At 41.0% G+C, this 25,068-nt stretch overlaps 1 protein-coding gene across 1 annotated transcript in view; it reads left to right on the top strand.

Moving 5' to 3' along the window:
- Positions 1-25,068, top strand: part of lama5 (laminin, alpha 5) — a 124,594-nt gene that overhangs the window by 62,695 nt on the left and 36,831 nt on the right. Inside the window, exons 9-35 of the mRNA XM_020609069.1 lie at positions 77-167; positions 930-1,064; positions 1,282-1,341; positions 2,081-2,221; positions 3,006-3,143; positions 4,432-4,566; positions 5,731-5,865; positions 7,170-7,307; positions 9,068-9,120; positions 9,650-9,749; positions 10,008-10,060; positions 10,159-10,264; positions 11,061-11,160; positions 11,549-11,705; positions 12,767-12,905; positions 14,915-15,057; positions 15,570-15,673; positions 16,839-16,992; positions 17,156-17,322; positions 18,585-18,693; positions 19,028-19,125; positions 19,223-19,436; positions 20,346-20,472; positions 20,678-20,817; positions 21,340-21,455; positions 21,618-21,829; positions 22,439-22,640. Of these exons, the coding sequence (XP_020464725.1) occupies positions 77-167; positions 930-1,064; positions 1,282-1,341; positions 2,081-2,221; positions 3,006-3,143; positions 4,432-4,566; positions 5,731-5,865; positions 7,170-7,307; positions 9,068-9,120; positions 9,650-9,749; positions 10,008-10,060; positions 10,159-10,264; positions 11,061-11,160; positions 11,549-11,705; positions 12,767-12,905; positions 14,915-15,057; positions 15,570-15,673; positions 16,839-16,992; positions 17,156-17,322; positions 18,585-18,693; positions 19,028-19,125; positions 19,223-19,436; positions 20,346-20,472; positions 20,678-20,817; positions 21,340-21,455; positions 21,618-21,829; positions 22,439-22,640 (3,467 nt within the window). The remainder of the gene's footprint in view (positions 1-76; positions 168-929; positions 1,065-1,281; positions 1,342-2,080; positions 2,222-3,005; positions 3,144-4,431; positions 4,567-5,730; positions 5,866-7,169; positions 7,308-9,067; positions 9,121-9,649; positions 9,750-10,007; positions 10,061-10,158; positions 10,265-11,060; positions 11,161-11,548; positions 11,706-12,766; positions 12,906-14,914; positions 15,058-15,569; positions 15,674-16,838; positions 16,993-17,155; positions 17,323-18,584; positions 18,694-19,027; positions 19,126-19,222; positions 19,437-20,345; positions 20,473-20,677; positions 20,818-21,339; positions 21,456-21,617; positions 21,830-22,438; positions 22,641-25,068) is intronic.

Below are 25,068 nucleotides of genomic sequence, written 5' to 3'. Positions count from 1 at the left end.
ATCTGTTCTGACTGTAGTCTGAGTCTAATTAGGATATATTGTGGAGATGACTGTGATGGAAACAATTCCTTTTCAGCACCACACCACTGGAGTCAACTGTGAGCGCTGTGTCTCCACCTACTACAGGTCACCTGACCACTCAGTAGACTCCCCATTGGCCTGCTCACGTGAGTGACATAAATTGGGGTATTTCCTTTATTGACATGATCAAATGTAAAGCTAATATATCCACCATTAACTGCCTTTTCTGTTTGCTGTGTTTTTACTTGGTTCCTCCTTCCATATGTCTTGGTTGCTTTCTTTCCCATTGTTCTTCTATATGTCTCTCATCTGCAGTTAGTTCACAATTTTGCCGCTCACTTGTTAACAGGTACATGCAGACAAGACCATATCACTCCAATACTTGCGTCCCTGCACTCGCTGCCGGTCTGGTACCAGACTGGCTTTAAACTGCTGCTTTTTGCTTTTGAGGCCATAGCATGCTCTTACAGTATATCTCAGATGTGCTTCATCCCTAGAGAAAACATAGAGCGCTGAGATTGGCTAACCAGTTATTGTTAGAGGTACCGAGGGCCAAACCTAAACTGAGAGGCAAGCGAGCTTTTGCTTTTACAGACCTGAGACTTTGGGACAGCCTGCTATTAGGTCTGCCACCACCCTGTCAATTTTGATTTCTCGACTGAAAACTGATTTCTTCTCATTGTCGTTTAAGGTGACTTAACCATTACTGGACTTGTTTGTTTTAGCATTTTACTTGCTTGTAGGTTAATTTAATCACTCTCAGTCTGTTTACTTTTAGGTGTGTGAGCTGTTGTGCCTGTTTCTGATATTTTAATTGTTAAGCACTTTGTAACCTTGGTTTGTCAAAGTGCTAGTCTATATAAATAAAATTAGCTTAGCTCTCCTCCTCTTCCTCTGCTTCTCTGCAGCCTGCAACTGTCAGTCAGAGTTTACAGATGGCAACTGTGAGGATCTGACCGGTCGCTGTTTCTGCAAACCAAACTACACAGGGGAATACTGTGACTCCTGTGCCAGCGGCTTCATGAACTTTCCCGACTGTTACCGTAAGTCACAGTAACAGAAACACCTCAAAGAAGTCTTTAGTTTGGTTTCCAGAGAGACTGGCCTTGAAGTGTTTAAGAAGCAGTAATGAACAAAATCTTATCCAAAACAAAATTGAGAATAAAACCTTGGAAAAAAGATTAGAAAAATAATTTCTTGTAAATTTAAATACAACTATTGCTTGTAAAATTGTTTCTAAGCTCCTTCTGTCTCTATCAGCCATTCCCATCTATCCCCCCACCACCAACAGTGAGGCCAAACCAGCGGGGGATTTCATCAGTAAGGCTTTAAGTTCTATATTTCTTTTCTCCTCAAGTGTCCTCAAAATTTTATTTTAATATTTTTGTGTGTTGTCTTGTCGGTGCTTCTGGATCCCAAACAGGCTGATTTAAGATTTTGGCTTTCTTATCTACACCATTACAACATTTTTGAGAATAAATGTTATTAGTAAATTAAGCATTAAGAGGAGTTCAGAATGGGTTCAGTTCACAGAAATAATGTTTTCAAGAGAATTTCATTGCAGAAATACACAAAGAAGTTAGTTCCACTATTAAAAAATACAAATATACTTAATGAGAAGTTAACAATAAAATGAAAGACATGGAAATCAGAAACAAGCACCTGACCTTGACTCCTCCTGGCATAATGCATCTGCATGTTCTCATATTCTCCTATCACCTGACAGCTGTTTTGGGTTTAAGTAAGATGTTTGGGAAAGTTCCCTGTGTTGTGGCTGGATGATAGTATGGACCAAAACCTCATTCAGTGCAGACTCACAGAAGCATGTTAGTGTTTTCTCCCTGTTGTGACACTTCTTATATCAGCGTGTTTATGTTTTGTTTATGATAAATCTAACCTGGGAATCAGAAGAGAGATTTGTTCTCATTATTGGGAATTAGTTGAACTGAATTTTTTTCCATCACTCGTTCACCTTATCAAACATTAAATAAGTTTTGAAGAAAAAACCATGACTGACAAACAGTCACATCCAGCAAACATGTTTCTGTTCTCTGAACAGACTGTGAGTGCAATGCAGCAGGGACTGTGGATAACTCGTGTAGGTCCGATCCCCGGACTCGAACCTGCATCTGTAAACCAGGTTTCACCGGTGACCCCTGTGATGCCTGTGCTCCAGGCTTCTATGGACCCAACTGTCAGGGTGAGAGATGGATCTATGGATAGATAAAAAGATAAACAGATAAACTGTTGTTGTCTTTATTGATAAATCAGGTTGCAGAACATTTTATGGCACAAGGAAAAATGAAATGTAACTAAAACATCAACACATTTGTATTTGATGTTTTAGTTACATTTTAACTGCTGATAATTTGGAATACGGTAGTTCTCATGTTCTCACAAAAAACCAGAGACAATATCTGGCTAAATAACTTCAGATTTTTGCCTCTAAATGAAGTGTGAATACTGAATTTATTATAGTTTCACCACTTAAAGCCATCAAGTCAAGCAAACTGCACAGTGAGTTGTAACTGAGGAGTGTGTTCAAACTACCAGACAGCAGAATTTGCTGCCTTTTCGTGTTCTATACATGTGTAGTGTTTAGGGTGGCCCTTCTGTTAGACACATGCATGCTCAGACAAAAATACAAATACACAAACAGAGCCACTTTATTTACATTTGTTTATCTAGTGTTGCCACCCAGGGGTAAGCTCTCGCAGACACACACACACACTCCTGAGTAAACAGCATTCTACACTACCAAACTGTTTAGTTCTTTCCTTCGACTCTTCAGTCAGCAAAGCTAGTGAACACAAACCCAGTCAGCTCTAAAATACTTAAACCAAATGCAAAACAAACACACTCACACAAACTGAACACTATTGTTTTCGCTCTTTGTCTTTTCATCTTTAAGGCGTGTTATTTATTGGCCTGTGTGGCTGTTTATATAACTGTGTGTGTGTGTGTGTGTCCATCTGTCTGTCCAGCCTGTCAGTGTTCAGGTCCTGGCTGTCTGGACGGGTCATGTGACTTCGTGACCGGTCATGGTGTGTGTCGGAGAGGTTTCCAAGGTTACCAGTGTGACCAGTGTGCGCCAGGTTACTTCAGCTACCCACTCTGCCAGCGTGAGTTACTTTTAGTACCTCTTTCATTGTATTTCTGTCTCCATCTCTCTCTCTCTCTGAGTCTGGACACTTTTCCACAGATGGTGGTAAAAAACTGTAAAAAAACAAACTGTTCTGTAAATGTGTTCACTGCCAGCTAAGAGCTTCATGAGTTAGACTCTGCTAGTAGTTGATGAAAAGCTGACATCATGACATAGTCAACAGCAAAAATGATATTAGCCTCACTCTTAAGTCTGTATATACACCACTGTCATACTTGTGCATTAAATATGGAACTTGAGAGTGAACATGGTTAGCCTAGCATGCTACAGCATAAAGATACGCAGATTTTCTGTGGAGTTCCAAAATATTTACATCTGCCAGCAGTTGTAAAGCTCTGTAATCAACATGATGCATTTTGTTTGTTCAAAAACAAACAAAGGGGCTCAGGGGTAGAGCAGGTTGACCTTTGGCCCCAGGGGTTGATGGTTTGATTCCCGTTTTCCCCAGTCCACATGTCTTTGGGCAAGACACTGAACCCTAAGTTGCTCCCGGTGGCCAGTCTAGCACTTTGCAAGGCAGCTCCACTGCCGTCAGTGTGTGCGTGCATGCGTGGATGGGTGAATCCTTAAAGCATTTTGTCCAGGAAAGGTAGTCAGTTATGGTCATAGAGGGTTTCGTTCCTTCCATAAGGCACTGTGTCCAGCTACTTTTTTGCCAAGAATTAGTTTCAGCACCCAGTTTTAAAACCACAAGGTGCCATTTTGGCATGGTAAATGGACTGCTCTTATATAGCACAATAGTACACACAATAGCCAGGGATGCTGCACATAAGTACAAATAACTGTTTTCACAGCTCCTACTTTGGCTAACACTCAAAGAGAATCAGCATATTTCCCAAAATGTGCCCAACAAGTTGGTCACCTAACTGCTCACCTAACCTCAGGCCAGCACAGAGAGCATCACTTTCTCTCTAAGGGAAAACTGAAGCCCACACACCACTTCCTTTTACATAAGATGCTTGCTGTCCGCCAGCTGATGCGCATATTAAGATCAGATCACAATACGAAAACAACTTTGACAACAAGCAAAAGCTCTTGAACAGTTGTCACTGTCCAGCTGACACATGCAAAAACCACTGCTTAATACCAGTCTCACCTTCCAAACAAACAAAAAACAGCAGGGTCACTTTGAATAGACCATTCTTTATTAAAAACAGGCAATCTGATGGTGATGTTTGGTGTACAGCCAAAGCCTGCTTACTTCAAAATAACAGACACTCTCTCTCTCTCTCTCTCTCCCCCTCCAGTGTGTGGTTGCAGTTCAGTCGGTTCTCTCCCTGAACGCTGTGATGCTTATGGTCACTGTCTGTGTAAACCTGAGTTTCAGGGTCCGCGATGTGAACAGTGTAAATCTGGATTCCACTCCTACCCTAACTGTCAAGGTACACATTAAAATCACACACTCAGTGTGACGATGTGTGATTAAATGCACACAAATGTACTCACATTGTCACATGGAGAGACACGCATGCTAACACTTAACTTTCCACACCTTCTTATGAAGGTTTTAGGAGCTGTTATTGAGGTTACTGTGAAGAATGAATAGCAGGAAAGGACAAGGTTTTTAAGAAAAGGACACTCTGCCTCTGTAAAGTACAGGATATATTGGTGGTTAGAGGGTTGTTATTTTGAATCCCTGGACTTGGTTTTAAAAGAAACAATGCATTCTGGTCTCTTGGGGCGGCTGTGGCTCAGGAGGTAGAGCAGGTCGTCTCCTAACCAGAGGGTTAGCAGTTTGATTCCTAGCTTGTCCAGTCAACATGTCCTTGAGCAAGTCACTGAACCCCCAGTTGCTCCCAGTGATGACATCAGTGTGTGAATGCGTGAACTCCGTTTGAGAGTGCAAATGGGTGAATGGCCAAGTAGGGTGAAAGCGCTTTGAGTGTGTTCTAAAGCATAGAAAAGCGCTATACAAGTATAAGACCATTTGCCATTTGTCCCACAGCCAGAACTTTATAACTACCTCATTTCATTTAAATCCTGAAACTTAGCAGACCAGCTGAGATAAAGCTGAAGAGAAGTGAAATATTTCCCTTGCGTGTCAAGTTAATACTCTGATTCTGTTACATGTAGGGCAGGCTGTGCTAGTGTGTTCTCAATGATACATACATACATACATTTTTTACATTAAAGGAACCTGAGTAACGTGCATCACAGGTTCTGCATTTGTTTCTACTGTGCGCCCACTTTGGAGGTGCGTTCCGGGAGCTAAATTTAAGCACCCTCAGGTGCATCTCAAAGGAACAGAAGATGGATTCAAGCAAGATCAGAATCAGGCCAGGAGTAAACAATATGTGTATATATATATATATATATATATATATATATACACATACATATACACAAACACAGTCTAGGTGCATTCAGCAGATCTAATATATGTACAATGTATATTTACCGGTATTTCTCTGAGGGTTGTTGTCCAGTCATTGTAGTGATTCTTGCGAGAGATGAATCATGTATTTACCACAGAACTGTTCCTAGCAAAATATCAACTTGATAACACTGTCTTTTTTAGTTTTACAGTCACATCTTTTTTTTGTCAGTGTGCACCTGTGACCCTCGCACCGCAGTGGACAGCAGCTGTACTGCGTCAGGTCACTGCCACTGCCGACCCAATTACAGTGGAGCGTCATGTGACCAGTGTGCTCCTGGTTACTATGGTTACCCGAGCTGCACACGTAAGTAGCTGAACTTTGCTGATGCCTAAAATACCAGCCTGGTGTATGCACAGAGAGGTCAAAATAATAGAAATATTGTTGTTGTATTAACTCTAATCTTTTGATGCTGATATGTGATGCTTACTGGCAGAGATGGTGGAAGCATATTTACTCAAAATATTGTACTATGTACCCAAGTACAAGTACTTTGACGTACTTGTACTTGGGTATTTCAGTTTTCTGCTACTTCCTGTTCCTGCTCCACCTAATTTCAGAGGGAAATCTGGTGTTGTTGTAAGATCAACTTACAAACAAACTTACAACAAAATTGACAGTTTATTTGTTTGTAATACATAGTTTATATGTCTGGCTAATGTTGTTTGTAGAGGATGTGTTTACTTAGTCATGTCTGTTTTGATGAGGAGCTAGTCATCTAAGCTACTTCAGCTTTTAGGTTGCATCATGGGGGCAATGGGGATTTTGAACCGCACCTAACATTTGAAACAGAAATTAGAGGATGAAAGGTTTGGTAAGTTAGTTCACAGATAAGGATGTTAGTGTTTGTGTTGTGTTGGCCTCTTCTGTCTGGATGCGGTCTGACATTTGGCTGCCGAGAGCACCTCCATGGCTGGCTGTTCACAATGATGATATGCAGTTTGAAAAGCTTCTTATAACCTGCAGGCAGGGCTAACTTACAGAACATATTTTGAAAACAAAAGGTAGAGAAGCTGGAATAACAACAAAGGAGCTGTAGCTAGCAGAGTGTATTAAGCAGTGTGTCAAATGTTAGTTAACACACCTTTAAATGCGGGACTTTTACTTGTAAGCAAGTATTTTCATACTGTAGTATTGATATTTTTTAAGGACCTGATTACTTTTTCTAACACTGACTGTAACTAGAGATTAAGATCAAGATTAAAGATTTTTATTGTCAATTCACTATATGTGCAGGACATACAGATGCTGATGGCTCTGCGGGTGAGGTCGGGTGTTAAAGATGTCTGTAAGGGAAGGCTCAGGGGCGGCAATGATCTTACTGGCTGTATTCACTATGCGTTGCAGAGTCCTTCTGCAGGAGGCAGTACAGGCTCCGTACCACACAGTGATGCAGCCAGTGATGATGCTCTCAATGGTCCCACGGTAGAAAGAGTGCATGATGGGGGGGTGGGACACTAGCTCTCCTCAGTTTGCAGAGGAAGTAGAGGCGTGTTTGAGCCTTCTTGGCCAGTGATGTGGTGTTAGTCTGTTGTCAGTCTATCTATCTCTACTATCAGTCAGTAGATAAAACCGATGAAGAACTGGAGTTGATAATTTGCTTCTTGCAGCCTGTCGGTGTTCTACAGAAGGCTCTCGCTACACCAGCTGTGACCAGGTGACAGGACAGTGTGTGTGTGTACCCAACGTGGTGGGACTGAGGTGTGACAGCTGTGCACACAGTTCCTACGGCTTTCCCAATTGCCAAGGTGATGACACACACACACACACACACACACACACACACACACACACACACACACACACAATTGTCTGTCTGTGTAACATAATGGGAGTCAGGTGTGACAGCTGCAGTTAATGTAACAAAGTGTACAGTACAAAGACACATGTTAAAGCATGTGCATGTTTTTCTATTTACAGCAGACTAGCTAATCAGTTTAGCTAGCTAAGCTAGCAAGCTTACTCCAGATTATGCCAACTAACTCACTCTATGGCTGTGTCCAAAATCACTCCTATTTACTATACTGTATAGTGCACTACATGGGTTCTGCAGTTGTTTTCACTGTGGTGTCCCACTGTGGTAAATTTCAGCACCTGAGAGGGGAGGGTGTGCGTGCAGGCGGAGCTGTGGTTAAATGTCCGTGTCTTTACACTCAAAGCATTAGTATTACAAGCACAGTGTTTAAACACACTCACTGGTATAGAGGTAAAATGAGGGCATCACTTTTTGGTTTAGGGGAAAGCAGTGGACTATGGGCCTCTCACTTCTCTTTGTTTTTTGTTTTGTTTTTTAAAATAAGCCCCTACCTCCTCTAAACAAATACTGACTCAGAGAAAATGCAGTGGAAAAACAAAGCAGGTTGCGTCAACCTGGGAGGTTATGCAGGGTGAAGTACAGGGTATACTGTTAGGTTCCGATAGTGAAAAAAGCAGCCTTAGTGTCTGAAACCTGACTTGAATTCATTCAGCATCACCAGTACCTCCTTTGCATAAGGTTGGATAAGACAACATTTCACCAGCATCAACAACTGCACTTCGTCTACTGCTTCTTTGTCACAAGGTGTCCCCCAAGGCTCAGTCCTTGGTCCCCTTCTGTTCACTGTCTATATGCTCTCCCATTGTTATATCATCAACCGTCATGGTCTCTGCTTCAACTACTATACTACTACTTGCTCTTCATCTACACCAAGTTCATTATCATTGTTACTATCTCCAGCTTAACAAACTGTCTCACTGATACTAAATCATTGATGAAAACCAGCTTTCTGAAACTGCACTGTGAAAACTCAAATGTGATAATCAGTGGTTCAAAAACTCTCACCAAATACATTCACAGCTTTTACCTCACCATTGACAACTCCATTCTGTCGCCTTCTCCTCTGCAACTTTGGAGCAGTTTTTGGAATAACTGTCCTTCTCTGCTGCTGATAACTCTGAGCCTTACTTTCATCCATACTGCAATAGCCTTTTCTATGGCACAACCCCTAAAGTCCTCTAAAATTTAAAGTCCGTCTCCTCAGTCACAAAGACGTCGACAACCAGGCCCCCTCCCACCTAACTGACCTACTATATCGCTACACTCCTGTCCCAGGCTTTAGCTCTTCTGAGGTCACCCTGCTGTCTCCGCCATCTGGGTCCAAGCACCGTACCTGAAGTGACAGGGCTTTTACTGCTCCCACCCTTTGGAGCTCCCTCCTCAGACACATTTGTGACTGCACTGATATGTCAAGAAATTAATCAAAACTCACCTTTTTAGAACTGAATTTAATGTCTGATAAATTGTCCTTTGTTTCTTCCTGCTTTTAAGATGGAGTCTTATTGTATTATTATCTTGCTCTGTAAAGTGTCTGTTATGTCATTTGATATGTTCATACTGTATATTAAATCAAAATGTAACAGAATTTTTTACAATTTAGTCAAAAAACAGCTATGTGGGCATGTAAACTCACACATCAACCTTAAAACCACCTAAGTGATGATTTTTGTTTGTTTTCTTTGACATTTAAAGCTGGTACCTGCCACCCTGCCGGCTCAGTCCAGCATGCGGTACAGCTACCTGTGGTAAGTCTTGTGTTAGTTAATTTAATTTTATTTTACAAATGAAATTTGGTAACATTTAATATATGTGAAACAGAGGTTTCAAATTTGAGATCAAAGCAGTGACCCAACAAAAAAAACATAACAGGACAGTGTGTCCGATCTTTTTTTTTTTCAGATTTTTTTTTGGCCGTGGAAATGTGTCAGAAACAATTTTACATAATTTTATTTTCATGTAGTCGTTCTTTCTGGCAAAATGTCATTCTTCTACTGTGGGAAATGGTCCATCTCCATTAGTTACTTCATGATGTATTTTGTCTTCTCCCCTGGAGTGTTAATACCCACTGTTCACAGATTCAGCTTCATGTTAAATTTTGGTCATTTTATAACACCATGCCAAATTATGCTAGAATTGAAAATGTTAAATGCAGAAAATACACTGTAACAGAGAGTCAGGTGGACTTTAGGAATGTTCGTAGTGGCACTGTTTAGGAATATTTTTAACTGTCAAAACAGACTCCTTCATTTATTTTCCCATTAATCATTCACTTAGGGCCAATGTGAATGCCGTCGCCATGTGGAGGGCCCAGCCTGTGACAAATGTAAACCTCTGTACTGGAATCTCTCCCCTGACACTCCTGATGGATGCTCCAGTAAGATATATTACTGCACAAAGCACACACACACACACACACACACACACACACACTGTGTTTTCATTCCTTGTGGGGACCAGAAGCTAGTCCCCACAAGGATGGCAAAGTCCCCACAGTGTGAGTGTGTTAACAGGTTTTGGTCCTCATGATGTAAGTAATACAAAGGCACACACACACACACATCTCTCACACTAGTCTAAGTCCAGTAAATGAGGTTTCTAACTGAGCTATCTTTGTGTCTGGTGTCTTTTTCAGGCTGTGAGTGTAACATTGCAGGGACTCTAAGTGGCATTGCAATGTGTGCACAGGTGAGCTCTTATCTTTAAAGTATAAGGTAATTCTAGTCTATAACAAAAGTGTTAATACTGTGTGTGATGCAGTTATAATAATTCCTTGTTTCTGACAGGAAACTGGTCAGTGCCACTGTAAGCCCAACGCCTGCAGTGGAGCTTGTACGACCTGCAAAGATGGCTACTACAAGCTGCAGGCACACAACTACTTCGGCTGCCAGGGTGAGTGTTTATCAGGACAAAGTTAGGATAACATTTTAACCCTTATGTGGCCTTAGGTGACTAGTGGTAACATTTGCCTTTTATTTTGCAAGTCATTTGGCTGTGTTGAATGAATGTAGCTCAAATTTGCTACAGGCTATTTATTTTTTAAAAACTTAAAAATTGTAGTGTAACTTCCTTAAATTTGCTTAAAATGGCTGAAAGAAAAAAATACTCACACATATGTACCTAGGGTACTGTTATGGACCATTGAAACCCATTAAAAATACTTTTTTTATGCCAAATACATCCTATTATGTCATATTTCAATGCCCTGAAGCAATACACCATTTTAAACTAGAGGGTCTCAAAATGCAATTTTAGTAGTTGACCACCAGATGGGGACATGAGCACATTTTGAAACCGTGCATGCAAATTCATCCAAATTTCACTATTTTTTCCATTGTTTTTACAAGGGTGAATTGCAGAAAGACTGAAAATGATAAAGTGTGCATCACTATTGTGTGTTATATCAATATGATTTGTGTGTGTGTGTGTGTCTGTTTGCATTCGCGTAAAAGTTTTAAAAGATTGGACAGTTTAAAGTGGAAGAAAATATGAATTTATGACATTTTTAGAGCTGTTTTTATAAGGGGTTACCAATTTGCATTTAGGTACACATGTGTGATTTTTTTTAAAGGAACTCCTAAGGGTTAAAGCCACTCTACATTTCCACTTAAAACAAAAGCTTGGGTGCTGTGATGCTGCTATCCTGTTTTTATTAACCTTGCTTTTACCTTTGTACATGTGTGTTCAGGCTGCCAGTGTGACATTGGAGGTTCGGTAGGTCAATCCTGTGAAGACAGGAACGGCCGCTGTCGCTGCAGACCCAACATAGATGGACCGAAATGTAACCAGTGAGTTTAACAGCAGCTAAACAAACAGGAACGGCAGCTACTGTACAATAGTTCATGTGCTCATAAACACCTATGAAATAAATTACGATGATATTGGGTTTAATTGCAACAATTAAACAATATAACTAGATCATTAGTGGTATTAATTATTCACACCAATTGCATTGTAGTGAGTTAAGACTATTCCCATAATTCCAGTTGCTAGACCATAAGCATGTAGACTGGAAGGCTACATGCTTTTTTTTCTGGTAATTAGTAATTATCCATACAGAGACATTTTTATGTCTCACATCTGCTAAAGACCATCCCTTCTTTAAAACTCAGCCCAGACTGTGATGTTTTCGCCTTAGCTCCTTTACTTTTTAAACGGATCTTACACTGTCTGCAGACCTCGTCCAGATCATTACTTCCCAGACCTCCACCATATGAAGTTTGAAATTGAGGAGGGAACCATGCTTGATGGCCGACCGGTGCGATTTGGCTATAACCCCCAGGAGTTCCCGGGCTTCAGCTGGAGAGGTTACGCTCAGATGTCCCCAATCCAGGTAGGAGCAGAATGTTTCACCTCTCACCTTTGACTGGATATGTCAAAACCTCCACCAACATTTATACAGTAGGTCAGAAAGGGATTAAAGATAAAAGTAGAGCTGCTTTTTGTGCAAATAAGAAACTCCAGTTGGAATGAAAGAAACTGTTTATTTACCAATGTTTATTATTAATGGAGTATTGATAATATATTTAGAGGCTCATTTCAGTACTCTAGGTGATCATGTTCCCTGTTATCTCACAGATCTGTTTTTACATGGAGCTTGTTTTATAAAATAACCACAGAAAAATGTGTGATGCTATTGTGAATGATGCAGCCTGTATTGTAGAGTACATACAGATAATAATGTGACTGTGGCCCATCTTGTATGATCCTCCTGCATGACATAGACTGCTTGCTCCATGGCTGAATGTTTTGTAGACATTTAAAGAGATATTTCTCTTTGGTAGAATTTCTTCCTTGCACATATACCTCCAAAGGAGTAGCTGTACCTCCACTGTAGTTTAAGATTTTATAGAATTTAACGTATTTCTCTGTGGATAGGATATTTGGCAGAACCTGAATTCCTAGTTCTGCAATTTAAAGTTTCTCTCATAGTTAATTTTGTTAATGACATTAAGAAATGTCCTTAAGTGGAATTTCAAGAAAAAACATTTTTGGAGGCTGAGTACGTCTCAGCTCCCATGGGTGTTTATGCTGATATGTTGAAATACAGAGAGAAATATGTTGGCTTGCATTTGGGGGTGAAGATTGATAATTTGTTTTTGGTGGTGTATGTGTTGGTATTACATCTTGCTTTTGATGTGGTTTGTCTGTCAGTGTGAGTTTCCTAAATTCTGTCTTTTTACTATCATTCTTTTGTTGTTTTTAATCCTCCATACAGCCATTTATATTTTTACATTGCTTTTATTCGTCTCCCCATTCCACTTTGTCTCCCCATCATTCCTCCCTCGCTCTACTTTAATTCCAACTTTACCTCTGTCCTCCCTTCCTTCCCAATGCTTCTCCCCCTCCTTCCTTGTGTTGCTGCTGCTGCTTTGCTTGCTGGTCCCATGGCAGTCTAAGGTTTTGGTGTCCGTGTCAGTAAGCTCTCCAGACCTCTTCCATGTGGTGCTGCGCTACGCCAACTGGGGGAGCTCAGATGTTCGGGGAAGGTTATCTGTGATAGAGGCCACCCAGAACTACTACTGTGGTAACTGTAAGTGCTGCATGGGGACTATAACAGTGCTGCTTGTTCTCTTTCTGCCCTTTTATCACTTGGAATAAGAGATGATGGAAGTGGAATGTCTTTTCCATCACTTCTTCTGTCTTTTCTCGCTGTTTGCATCCCTCATTTCAGTGCACTGCAGTTGAAGCTTATTTGACAACTGCATCTCCTCACTAATGGTCTGGTCGATTTCCATGCTTTGCCCTGGATTTAGGCTGTGTTCCAAATATATATGTATTTTTCAGATCAGAATTCCAACTGGGAAACTTTGGTTTTCTCTGAAAAATGTTGCAGTACTCATGAGTACTGGATGGATGTTTCAGTTTCTTATGAAATCAGAAAGAAAGTAACAAGCAACAAGGATAATGCAGCCTCAATAAGATAATTAACAATCAATTGAAGGGAAAATGAACTGAAATAAAGTGCAACAAAAAACCAGAGACCTTAGCAAAATAAAAAATTAACAGAACTAAAACTGCACTGGGAAAGCTGGTGATGTTCACTGTAGCATAGGAACACACAGGATTTTGGCACCAAGTTGGAGAGCAAGGGTCTGTTGTGAACGTACAGGTAGATAAACATAAAACACTGTAATACACAGTTTCTACTACACCTACTAGCTAACAGGTAACAATACCTGATAAATATGTGTGAGCTGTTGAACAGAGACTATTTTAATAAGCATGTTAGACTAATAAAGTCTTCTGTGCATCACTGCAGTGTTTGCAACTGTCTCACTAGATTTGGTGACTTTTAAGATCCTTTTAGCGACTTGTTTCCAAAAGAACAACTTGTTAAAAAAAAATTAAAAAAAGCCTAGTAACTTTTTTGAAGGTGAATAAGATGTGAATGTGTGTATCACTGATCCGCACAGTGTGTCTGGGGAACTTCTTCTCATTTGTGTTCAAAATAGTTAACTTTACTACTGAAGCCTGATTTTTCTCGAAATATAGAAAAGTGAGTTTACTCCAGTGTCTGACACTTCAGCTCTACAGTTGGTACAACAGCCTATAGTAAAAAGAAAAAAAAACACTAAGAAAGCTAGTTTGAGTCAGCTTGATTTTATTTTTCAACATGACTTTTTAAAAATTTTGTATAACCTACACTGTTTGGCAAATAGTTATGTAATGATGCCACACATATGCTAATTAGCTCTTGATGTCATTTGGCAGTATAGCGACTTGTCAGGCAGGCTTTAGCTACTTTCCATTAAAAGTAACGAATAGTATAACATTGATGTTTCCCCGTAGGATTTTCTGACCTGGACTTCATATAACATTTTTAAAACTAGATTTTGACTTATTGGAACACAACATTATTCCATTATGGAAATCGGCTTTCTCCTCCACGATGTGTGTGGTTGGTAGTGGTTTTGAGCGGCTGTTGGTGGTGGCCTCTGCTCTTGCTCATGCTCTCTCACTTTCAGGGCCACAGTTCAGTGCAGAGTTCAGGGATTTAACACTAAGGATTATTATCTTCTTCCCTCCACACTTTCTCTTCTTCCTGTCTTACTCCTTTCACCCACTGATCCCTTTGGACACTGCCTTTGTAGACTGCAGTGAAGCTTCAGGTTTATGTGAACGAGGCAGACGTCTATCTGACTCGTTTCATCCTCAGATATGTAAACTCTGAGAGCACCACCTCCAGCGGTAAAGTAACAGCCTATCAGGTCAACCGCAGAGGTAGGTCTCTACGAGACACTACAGCGTGTCAGTGTATGTTTTTATTGTGTGCTAGAAAAAACAGCTGTATGACAGGTTTGTTTGTGTTTTGGTGTAAACAAATCTCCTGCTTACTCTGCAATAGCATTTTTGTATTCTTATCAGATTTTATTGTAGTGACTTGCTCCATTGAGTGCTGTTAATTTACTGTTGAATGTTATGTAGTCCAATTTTCACTTTTTTTCCTCAAACAGTATTCACTTAATTTTGTTTTTTGAGTGATTAAAGTTTTAATATCCACTGCCATATCTCTCTGGTGTTTTGCTGTATGTTTTCTAGGTTCAGAACAGTCCAAACAGATAGTCTTTGCTCCCAGTGTGGAGCCGACTTTTGTAAATGTTCCCCAGAATAACTTTGTGGAGCCTTTCGTCCTGAACCCTGGAACCTGGACTGTAGTTATAGAGGCTGACGGCATCTTTCTGGTGAGACACACACTACACATCTGGATCTAGTTTTCTGATAACAGAGTGAGGGGTGTGAGTTTAAGAGCGCCCACAGCAGGGCAGGATTTAGTGATCTGAGGGTAGGAGGCAAAGCACCACACAGTAAAAATACTTGTCCTGAATTTGATTTTTTACATTTCAGTAATCACAGTGTAGTCTAGTCATTTATTCAAAACAATGCTGTTACACTTTCCTTCTCAGACATATGAGAAAAATCAAGCAAAGTTAATTATGTTCTTAAAATTAGATTTTCCTCTTAAAAATAAAACAAACCCATAAGATTACTGTTAAAATATCTGATTATTAAAGAAAAAATGTTTTTTTTGAGATACTGAACAAAATGGATGTTTATATCCACCAAAAGCTCTACAACTTGTCATCACAGTTGACAAAATGAGTTTAGGCTTTCACTGTGCTATATACACTGCATACTGTATGTTTATTGTTTATATACCCAATAACACTGTATTCATGCTCTATTTTACCCTCAGGATTATTTAGTCCTGCTGCCCAGCGCCTACTATGAAGCTCCTATCCTGCAGATTAGACTTACAGAGCCCTGCACCTACAACGCTCTACCTGACACCAACCAGAAGTAAATATACACACATATTTTTAACATACAGGAATAGGTATTTTGGGAAGTCCCCTTGTCTGCTTGAAAAACACTACTGATGTCTGTACAGTCATTTTCAGGCTAGAGAGCAGTTACTATTCTGTAGCTAGCTTGGCACAGACAGCTAGCCAGCTAGCCTGGCTCTGTCCAAAGCCAGAACGTTTAAAAACAAGTTACTGTGGCAGACTGACTTCCTGCCTGGCAATCTCACAGCAAGGAAGTCACTGCACCGGGCAAGAGGCAGCCTGGCACATAACCAGGTTTTTACACTTTTGTTTTGTACACATTAACCATGATGTGAACAGATTTTGTTACCTTTGGCATGTGCAGATTATGAGACAATGGGCCACTGGGTGCAGACATGGAAATTGCACCTACCTCTCCTACACTTCTAGAGCAAGACTCACCTATTGAGCAACCACATGATTTGTATGCAGTTTGTGTCTCTCTGGGGTTGTTTCGTGTCCCTTTGTAGTTTTGTATCTGTTCTTAGCCATTTTGTGAAAACCTTTACTTGTTTTATATCTCCTTGTAGTTGTTTTGCAGCTGTTTGGAGTTGTCTTTATAGTAGTTGAATTGACTTTCCAGTGTGAAGGTTAATGCTCTCTTCATGGTTCTCTGGTCTAGGGCCTCCCTGATCCCTTGAGCCCCTGTGCCTGGTAGGCCCAATCAGTAATCCATCATGCCTTTGGACAGAGCCCGGATAAATAGTTTTTTTGTTTGTTTGTTTGTTTTTGTTTTACATTGTTATGCTAACCAGCCAATAGCTATATTGTTATATTTTTAGATTTTGCATATCCTTCTCCAACTCTTATCAGGCAGGAGAGTAGGTCCATGTGCCAAGGTGTCAAACCATGCCTTTAAATTAGCTAATCAATTAGTAGAAGGAAATTGCAGACCATTATCCAAAGAAGGCTTTCTTCAGAAACGTAGATAGTACACTGGAAACCTTCCCTGTAATGTGTAAACAGCAGGTATATGTCCCAAACTGTGAAACTCACCTTCCTACCCTCTTGGGAACAGTCAGTGCTTCTACTGTGTCTTTGTTAAGATGCATGGTCCTAAATACATGAAAATAAAATGTTGGAAACAACCATGGTTTGTCTGTCTGTCCTCTCTGTGCCCTCTCTGTCTGTGCCTGTAGCTGTCTGCTGTATAGGTATCTCTCTCTGGACTCCTTCCCTTCCATCTCTGGCAATGATGCCAGCTGTCGCAGCGATAACCACCTGCCGCGCCCCTGCCCAACTGAGAAGGTCACCCCCCGCCATCCCGACATGGCTGTCTGCAGTGGCAACGATGTAAGAGCAGAAAAGGGAGAGAGAGTTAAAAATCCTTTGTATAGTATGTGTACTGGTTTTGTGAGAGGCAGAAGACGCATCAGAGGAGAAGAAGGAGTGACAACACATCAAAACTACAGCATGAGTAGAGGTGTAATTAATACATTTTCCATTTCGACTGCAGATCAGCATTGAGCTGCGAGCTGTGGGTCTGTCGGCTCCAGGTGACTACGTTCTGGTGGTGGAGTATGCCAGTGAGGAAGAACTGCCCCAAACTCTGTCTGTATCCGTTAATATGCCAGGAGCACGAGCACATCAGCATCTTGTCACCCTACTGCACTGCAAGTACAGGTACACAGAAGATCTGTCCTGAAGTCCAGAGCTGTTTCGCTGCTCTACGTGACTCAGGGGTTTGAGAAATGTGAGATCTGTGGTCTGGTAGGTTTCTGCATGAAACTGTTTGTTAAGGAGACAAAACAGAAGTTCTGTCATACTGTGTGGAGTCACATTTATCCTATTTCAAGCCATCACCACAAGGAGAAGACTCCAGACCTCCGACTTGATTTATGGATTAATCTGTGTGTAGCTGTGCTTGTCATGAGAGAAGACATTCTAGAGGATTATAAAATGGGAGACTATTATGCAGAATTTTTTTTTTTTTACGTTATGGTGGGCTTCAGAACAGTAGTCCTTACTCAGAGTAACAATAGAGAAAAGGTATTTCATTTTATTGAAAAGGCAATTATATAAGAACATACACACACAAACTAAACTGGCACTTAGGTTTCATTAAAAATGTATTAAAAACTTTACATAAGACTAAATGTCCAGCTGTGCTTAATGAAGTGGGTTGTGCCACCTTCTACCTCACAACCTTCTATTTACACTCACTGACCACTTGATTAGATCCACCTGTACAACTGTGTCCACTTCAGTGCAACACTTCCCCCTGAACATCTGGGTTTATGAAGCTCAGAATGGTTCCATTTTTGGTGAAACTGTCATAAATGCATAAAATCAGTTATGTGTTTATTATTGAGGTCGTAGTTGAAGGTAGTGTTGTACTGGACTACATTATATTCAGAGGTGTCTCTACATTTTGTCCTCCCCAGCTACATACATGAGAGGTTCAGAATATTAGGAACACCTCTGAATATAATGTAGTTGAAAGCAGAAATAAAATATTCCTTGTCTTGTATACCTGAAGCTATTGCACATGCATGGAACACACTCAAATGCTTGTTACAAACAATTTGAAAGCAAACTCTCCACAACCGTGTCAGTCATCATATTACAGCCCCAGCTGCTGAAAATGAATAAATACCTAAGGATGCAATGATATTTGCCACACTTTCCATGGGTGAAGGTGTCAGGCAGGATTCAGTATTTAATGTGGCTGTGGTGAAATGATTTTGTTTTTATTTCACTTTTTGCCCTTATTAACAGTTGATAGATCCAGTTTTGTGTTAGACTACATGGCCATTTGTCCACCAGAAGGCAGAAATTTCTCCTTTACCACAGTCTATGGGCCGGGCTGGTTCACGGTGTACTGTTACTGTCAGTGCTTCATCATGTAGGTCAACAGTTCTTAATCACTGTGTGTGTTTGCGTAGCTTCCTGTGTCGAGTTGTGGCCACTGATAAACACAACAGAGTGGCTGTCTTCTCTCTGCCTGCTGACACCGAGGTCCAGCTCATCTCTGACCGGGCCAGCTTCTTCCTGGTGAGAACTACAGCCACATCACATAATGAGCTCACTTTGCATATGTTGTAGTCCTGGGAGATTCTGTGTGTTTAGACAATGTAGAGTATAAATCAGATTTTCACAATATCAGTGTTTGGAAAGGGTTTTTCATATATTAAACAGACAAAGAAATGTTTTTCTGTCCCTCTTTATTTCGTAAATTTGAATTTCAGTTCTGAACCATGATGACCACAATGACTACATCATAATGACTACCTCAACAGTTGCCACAAAAGCTTGTACTGTCTCAGCTGTAGATTTTGAATCTATTTTCTAAATAACTCATTTATCTGTGTTTCTTCATTGTCTGCAGCACAAAGTATACTTGGTACCTGAAGACCAGTTCACCATGGAATATGTGGAACCTAGAGTCTACTGCATCAGCACTCAGGGACGGTTCTCACCTGACAGGTAAAGGAACACACTACAAATGTGCATATCTTAAAACCTCACATACTTAACAAAACCCTTTCTGAAGCATCATCCCTGTGCCTCTCTCTTGCCCCAGTTCCTCCTGTGTCCCCTCACGCTTCCAGACCCCATCAGAATCACTGGTCCTGAAGGAAGGCCAGAGCTCGACCATGCAGGAGCCCATCCTGGCCTCCCCTGCAGCAGCCACTCCTCCGCCCTTCATCCACGGACATGAGTCGGCCTGGAGCAGAGCAGAGCAACCTCCCCATGGAACAGATAACAGCCCGCACATCAGGCTGGACTCACTGCAGGTAACGATGCTGATAGACGGTGACAGTTACAGTAGTTACTTTGGGACAGACCTGCCAGTGCAGCAGGTGTTAATGAACACATTGGACTGGACATGTGATTTCATTTTTGAATCTCTTGCATGCATGTTTACACTGTGTTTGAAGCTGAGATTTTACTGCTTTTAAGTCAGTTTGGTTAATGATGGGCATGAACTATTCTGATATATTTGGGAGGTGAGATTGAGCTGCATCATGCTACTTTATACTTTACTGTATTTCAAACAGAACTTTACAACACATTGAGAGCACCAGAGTCAGATTTCTGCATGTTCAAACATACAGTACTTGGCAATTAAAGACTATTCTGACTGTGATTAAGGAACCTGGAGGTACAGGTCTCAGCCTTCCTCTAAAGTAACCCTAATGCTTTTCATTAGGAGTGCAGATGAAATCTGAACCACCTGTAGGGAATACTAAAACTACATTCAAGGGTTTATGAGTATAAAGAGACTTATTATACTCAACAGATGCTTGGAAATCTGAGAATACAAATGCACTGTGGACACTTAAAGTCTGGACTTGTGCTTAAAGTATGTTCAACCATTTCCTCATGTGTTCTGGTTATTACCTGTTAATCATAAGAGAAGTAAGACAAGTGTAATCATAATGATCTTCAGTTACACCAATAAGGATCAGATTTGTTTTGTTTTGTGAGATGACACATAACTTAGAGGAACCTTTCAGCTATGATTCAGACTTTAACAAATAATGTGGTGGAGTTCCTTAGTGATATTAAATTTTGAAAATAGAGGAGGCCAAGGGAAAAACCAAAACCTGGATTATGGATATTTCTGAGGTCTGAAATTCACAGCCACCTCCCTTAGCATCTCCGTGTCCATTTTCTCTCTTCCTCTCTCATGCCTAACCCAGAATGCAGCGGTGTACTCAGCCCGTGTCCATGCCCTGGGGCGTTACGTCTTCATCCTCCACTATCACCAGCCTCTCCATCCCACCTATATTGTGCAGATTTACATTAACGCAGGACGAATCTGGCAGGGTAAGAGCACATTTTGAGCATTGATGAATACATTCCAGTGAATACCAAACAATACATGTGGAATAGCAAAAGAAAGGGAGAAAAGTCAACAACAGTGCTTGTAGTCGATGTGAATGTAGTCACATGCAGGTTGAAGGGACTGCCTAGCAACAACATGCTTCGTACATCTGGCTGGGATCTTCTGAGTTTGCTCTCCTCACTTCAGGGCACACCAATGCTTCTTTCTGCCCACATGCTTATGGCTGCCGTGACGTTGTGGTCTCTGAGAATCAGATCATTCTGGATGTGATGGACCATGAGGTCTTCCTCACAGTGCAGATACCTGCAGGCAAGATGCTCTGGCTGGTAGGTCCTGCTGCCTTATTTCTTGCCATTCTTTTTTGGTTATTTTTTCAAATTGTTTTCATAAAGACTCACCACTGTAAAGTTTGGCATGGCCTTTATTGGCCTGTGTTCTCTCTCAGTATGTGAGCGTTTTTCTGGAGTCTCTTATGTGTCATCATCATTCTTGACCCTTGGGACAAGATGTTTTAGGGGTTTTCATTCATTTCAACCTTCACATCTAAATATCTTTGATGACACTTATCTTTCTGGTGGCATTGTTGCATTCAGGTCTTGTGGGGAAAGCTGTCACACTGCAGCAGCAGCATTTTTAGCATACAGTGATGAGAATGCTCATTCATGGAGCTTTTACCAATATGAGTTGGTGTTTGCAGGCAGACAGGTGTTGTCTAGCTGGATGCTTTTATCCTGATGGTTTTTTTCCAGAATCCTAATGCAACAAATGACGGACCCTTCTCATCTCTTCATGTCTTTACCTTTCTCCCTTCCTAACTTCTATGTGTGTGATGTTCCGTGTCTCTCCAGGATTATGTGCTGGTGGTGCCTGAGGCCAGTTATAGATCGAGCTACCTGAACGAGGAACCTCTGGACAAGTCGTACGACTTCATCAGCAACTGTGGCCAAAACAGCTTTTACATCAAGTCAGTTATTAACAGGAGATGTTCAATATAGGCTACAAATATGGTTCACTTTAGTTAGGGTTAATTTTAGCTCTTTGGGCAGTACATTACTCAAAACAAATGTTACAGCTAATGCAATGGCTACTTACTTGTTTCCTTCTCCTCTCTCCTCCCTCCCTCCAGTCCTTCCACCACCTCTCCATTCTGCCTCAGCTCGGCTGTGTCTCTGTCAGCCTTCTTCAATAATGCGGCGATGCCTTGTGCCTGCCACGAGGTCGGAGCCGAGAGCGACACCTGCGAGCTGTTTGGCGGTCAGTGTCGCTGCAGGCCAAACGTGATTGGCCGAGACTGCTCAATGTGTGCCACGGGCTACTGGGGTTTCCCCAACTGCAGGCGTGAGTTCCTCTTTGAATGACAGACAAATACATCTCTCTAGTTTCACTGGTTATAAATGCATGCTTTTTGTTGTTGTTTTTTTGTTTCAGAAAAGTTAACAATCTAAATTAAATGTATAAAAACAAAACGAATGTGGATTTCAAAATATAACTGCATTTACAGTATTAAGTGAGTCAGGTGAATTTTTCCTTTAGATGACAGTTGTTTTATTTTGCTTTTGGACGTCAGCAGCCGAATACTGTGATGTTTACTTTATGACCCGATGTCTAACTGACAGCAATAAAATTCTTTTGTCTTTACTTGCTGGCACTCATCTAAAAGGATTTCAGAGAACTTCAGCCTTTGTTCACCTTTGACCCCAATGAATTTCCTTTCATACAAAGATTGTACAGACTTACTGACATATCTAATGCCTAACTGCAGAAACTTGATCTGAAAGAAAGTTATTTTTAAGAAAAGTTAAAGTGAATTTCTTTCTCTCACTCCTTTTCTGTCCTGTCTGTTTCTGAAATGTTTAGGCAGACAACCGAGTATGCTTCTCCTACAGTGACGTCACCGGATTTTGTCTTCTGTGTAACTAATTGTATCTTTTCTTATCTCTGCTGCAGCCTGTAACTGTGGTACAAGGCTATGTGAACCAGTGACTGGTGATTGTATCTGCCCTCCAAGGACTCTGCACCCTGAGTGCACCCAGTGTGAGCCCCAGACATTTGGCTGCCACCCGGTGGTGGGGTGTGAGGTCTGCAACTGCTCTCTTCTGGGCGTCATCTCTCCTGATGTCAGCTGTGATACGCTCAGTGGCCAGTGCAGGTAGGATGTGGCGAAACAGAGGAAATGATGATCAAGTATTGTTGCTGAGAGTGTCTCAGGAACTTCTTCTGTGCACTATAAACAGGAAGAAAATGCAACAATACATCCAGTTTCATCTCACTTCACCTCACTCTCACTGTTTCTGTTTCACTCCAAAGCCGCGAATCATTTCCTGCTCCCCACACTGTCACTACCATGTGATAGATAACTAGAGATTTGGTTAAGCAAGCCAAGCTCAGCTCTCAAATGCCAGGCCTCTGTTTGGAGACAGCCTAAAAAGGCAGTTGTTTCTTGTTCATTTAGACCTGTGGCATGATCTTGGCTCTGATTCGCACAGTGGGTCAGTTGTCTGCTTGTTTGGCCAGCTGTACTTGCCAACTTTACAGGACCTGCGGGTATGCAAATGTGCTCTTTAAGTCAGGCCTGGTTCTCCTGGGCCTGCCAAACAGCAGCTGTCGGTCTCATCCCTGTCTGGCTGTTTCTGTTCTTCCTCCTTCGAGCTTTATATCATGCCCTGCTGGGCAGTTTTGCTACAATACTTCTCCAAAGGCTGGTCAACATGTGTTCACAACTAAAATTGTCCATCACGTCCATCATTTATCAGACCAGATGATCCCTCATGGTTCTGACAAGGCTCCATGGTTAATAATGGTGACTGATTTTCAAGTCTTTTTTCTGACTGATACCTGACGCTCATTAACTGTTAACTGACAAGATTAAAATGCTACGCTATTTAGAATGGATGAGTGTCTGTGACCCATTAAAAATAATACTTGTTTATTTTTACATGTGCAAATAAGAAACAGAGAACAGCAGAACATGAACAGAAAAGCACTCGCATCACACCTGTGGAACTGTGAGTGGAATAAAACTGTCTAGTAAAATAGCTTCTGTGTGCTGCTGACCTGAGGCTGCTCATGTTTCTTTATGGGTGTGTGATATTGTGTTAGATGTGGGCCATGAATTTTACCTCCTTTCAAAGTAAAACAGACCACTCTCATAGCCTATATTTCTCTGAAAAACTGCAGGTACCGCAAAGACCTTAATCATACAAGTAAACCTTAGAACTGTGACTTCTGTGCCCTCTGTAGGACAGAAAAAGATGAGAGAGAGAGAGAGAGAGGTGTCAAGCATTTAGCGTTTTAAATTTTAAGTCATATTTACCTTGTTTTATGATTGGAATGAATAGCCTATAACTATAAGTTGAATATGATTATTGTTTATTTGGGACCACCTAAACTTGAACTTTCATTGCTTCTGGCAGAGCGCAGGTCTCTTTTGTCATCATCCCCTGTTTCTGTCATCTGCTCTCATCCTATCTCCAGGCAAGATGCAGTACATCTCAAACTCATGGAGAGGGCAGAAAACATTGCCTGCATCTTGTGATAACTGCCTAAAAAGTAAATTGCATAAGTGCTGGCACCTGCACATGCCAACCCATTTGGAGCATCAAGATTAATGAAATCATACTGAACTCTCCATTGCAGACAGTAATGAAAACCTCCTCCGCTCTTGGTTTAATAATCAAAACTCCCAACAGGTTTACAAAAAAAAAAAACCTCTAGGCTACTGTTTTTTGTTCAGAAATAGCAACATGTCAGCATGCTGCAGGGTTAGTCTGTTTACCGTAAGCCCTGTGGTGGAGAACACCCTGTCTGATGGTACTGATGTCCCAGCCCAGGAATGCAAAGCAAGTGCCTCACTAGTGGTCATCTTGGGGAAGCATGTCTCATTAGTTTTCCACCACGCACCCCCAGGAGTAGATATCTAGGCCCTGTAGCTTATTTTTCAGAAAACTGTTAAGCATTTTTTTACTGTTTATCTGATAGTATTAATTGGTTGGAAATCCTATTGTTAGTTAATAGTTAAATGGTTAAGGGTGTGCATCCCTAATGGTGACACCTCTTACTCGGACTTTAACATGGACCCTGATTGGATAAACACGCACTGATCACTATGGACAAACATTAGCTGGAAATTTTGTTAATTACTTGACTGTCAGTCAACTCACAGACAAACTGGACTATGTCCAACGCTCAGACCTAGAGGAGCAATCTGACATTTTGGAAATAAGTTCTTCCTGAGAGTTGGATGATATCACTCTTATGTGACTGTGATAAACAGCTAACCTCCAGCACTTTGAACCATGAGCCACACTGACCTACAGTCAGAGCACAGAAATAATGAGGGATGAAAATTCAAACCAACCAGCTGTAAGAAAAAGTTTGACCTGATACGTTATTTTTTTTGTACAAAAGTATGTTCTATCAATAATTAAAGTGGCTTCAGGAAGTTTCTCAAAATTACCTAAACAGAAATGGAGCCTGCATTGGTCCATTTACACTCATTTCCCCTTTTTCTCGCATTTTATTCAGTATATTCACAGTATTTCCTTCCTGCTTTATGACTCTTTCTGAAAATTTGACAT

This window comes from Monopterus albus, unplaced genomic scaffold, assembly GCF_001952655.1.
Source record: "Monopterus albus unplaced genomic scaffold, M_albus_1.0 scaffold98.1, whole genome shotgun sequence".
In the NCBI taxonomy this organism is placed as follows: Eukaryota; Metazoa; Chordata; class Actinopteri; order Synbranchiformes; family Synbranchidae; genus Monopterus; species Monopterus albus.
Note: the sequence above shows the minus strand (reverse complement) of the source record. Positions and strands in the feature narration are given on the sequence as shown.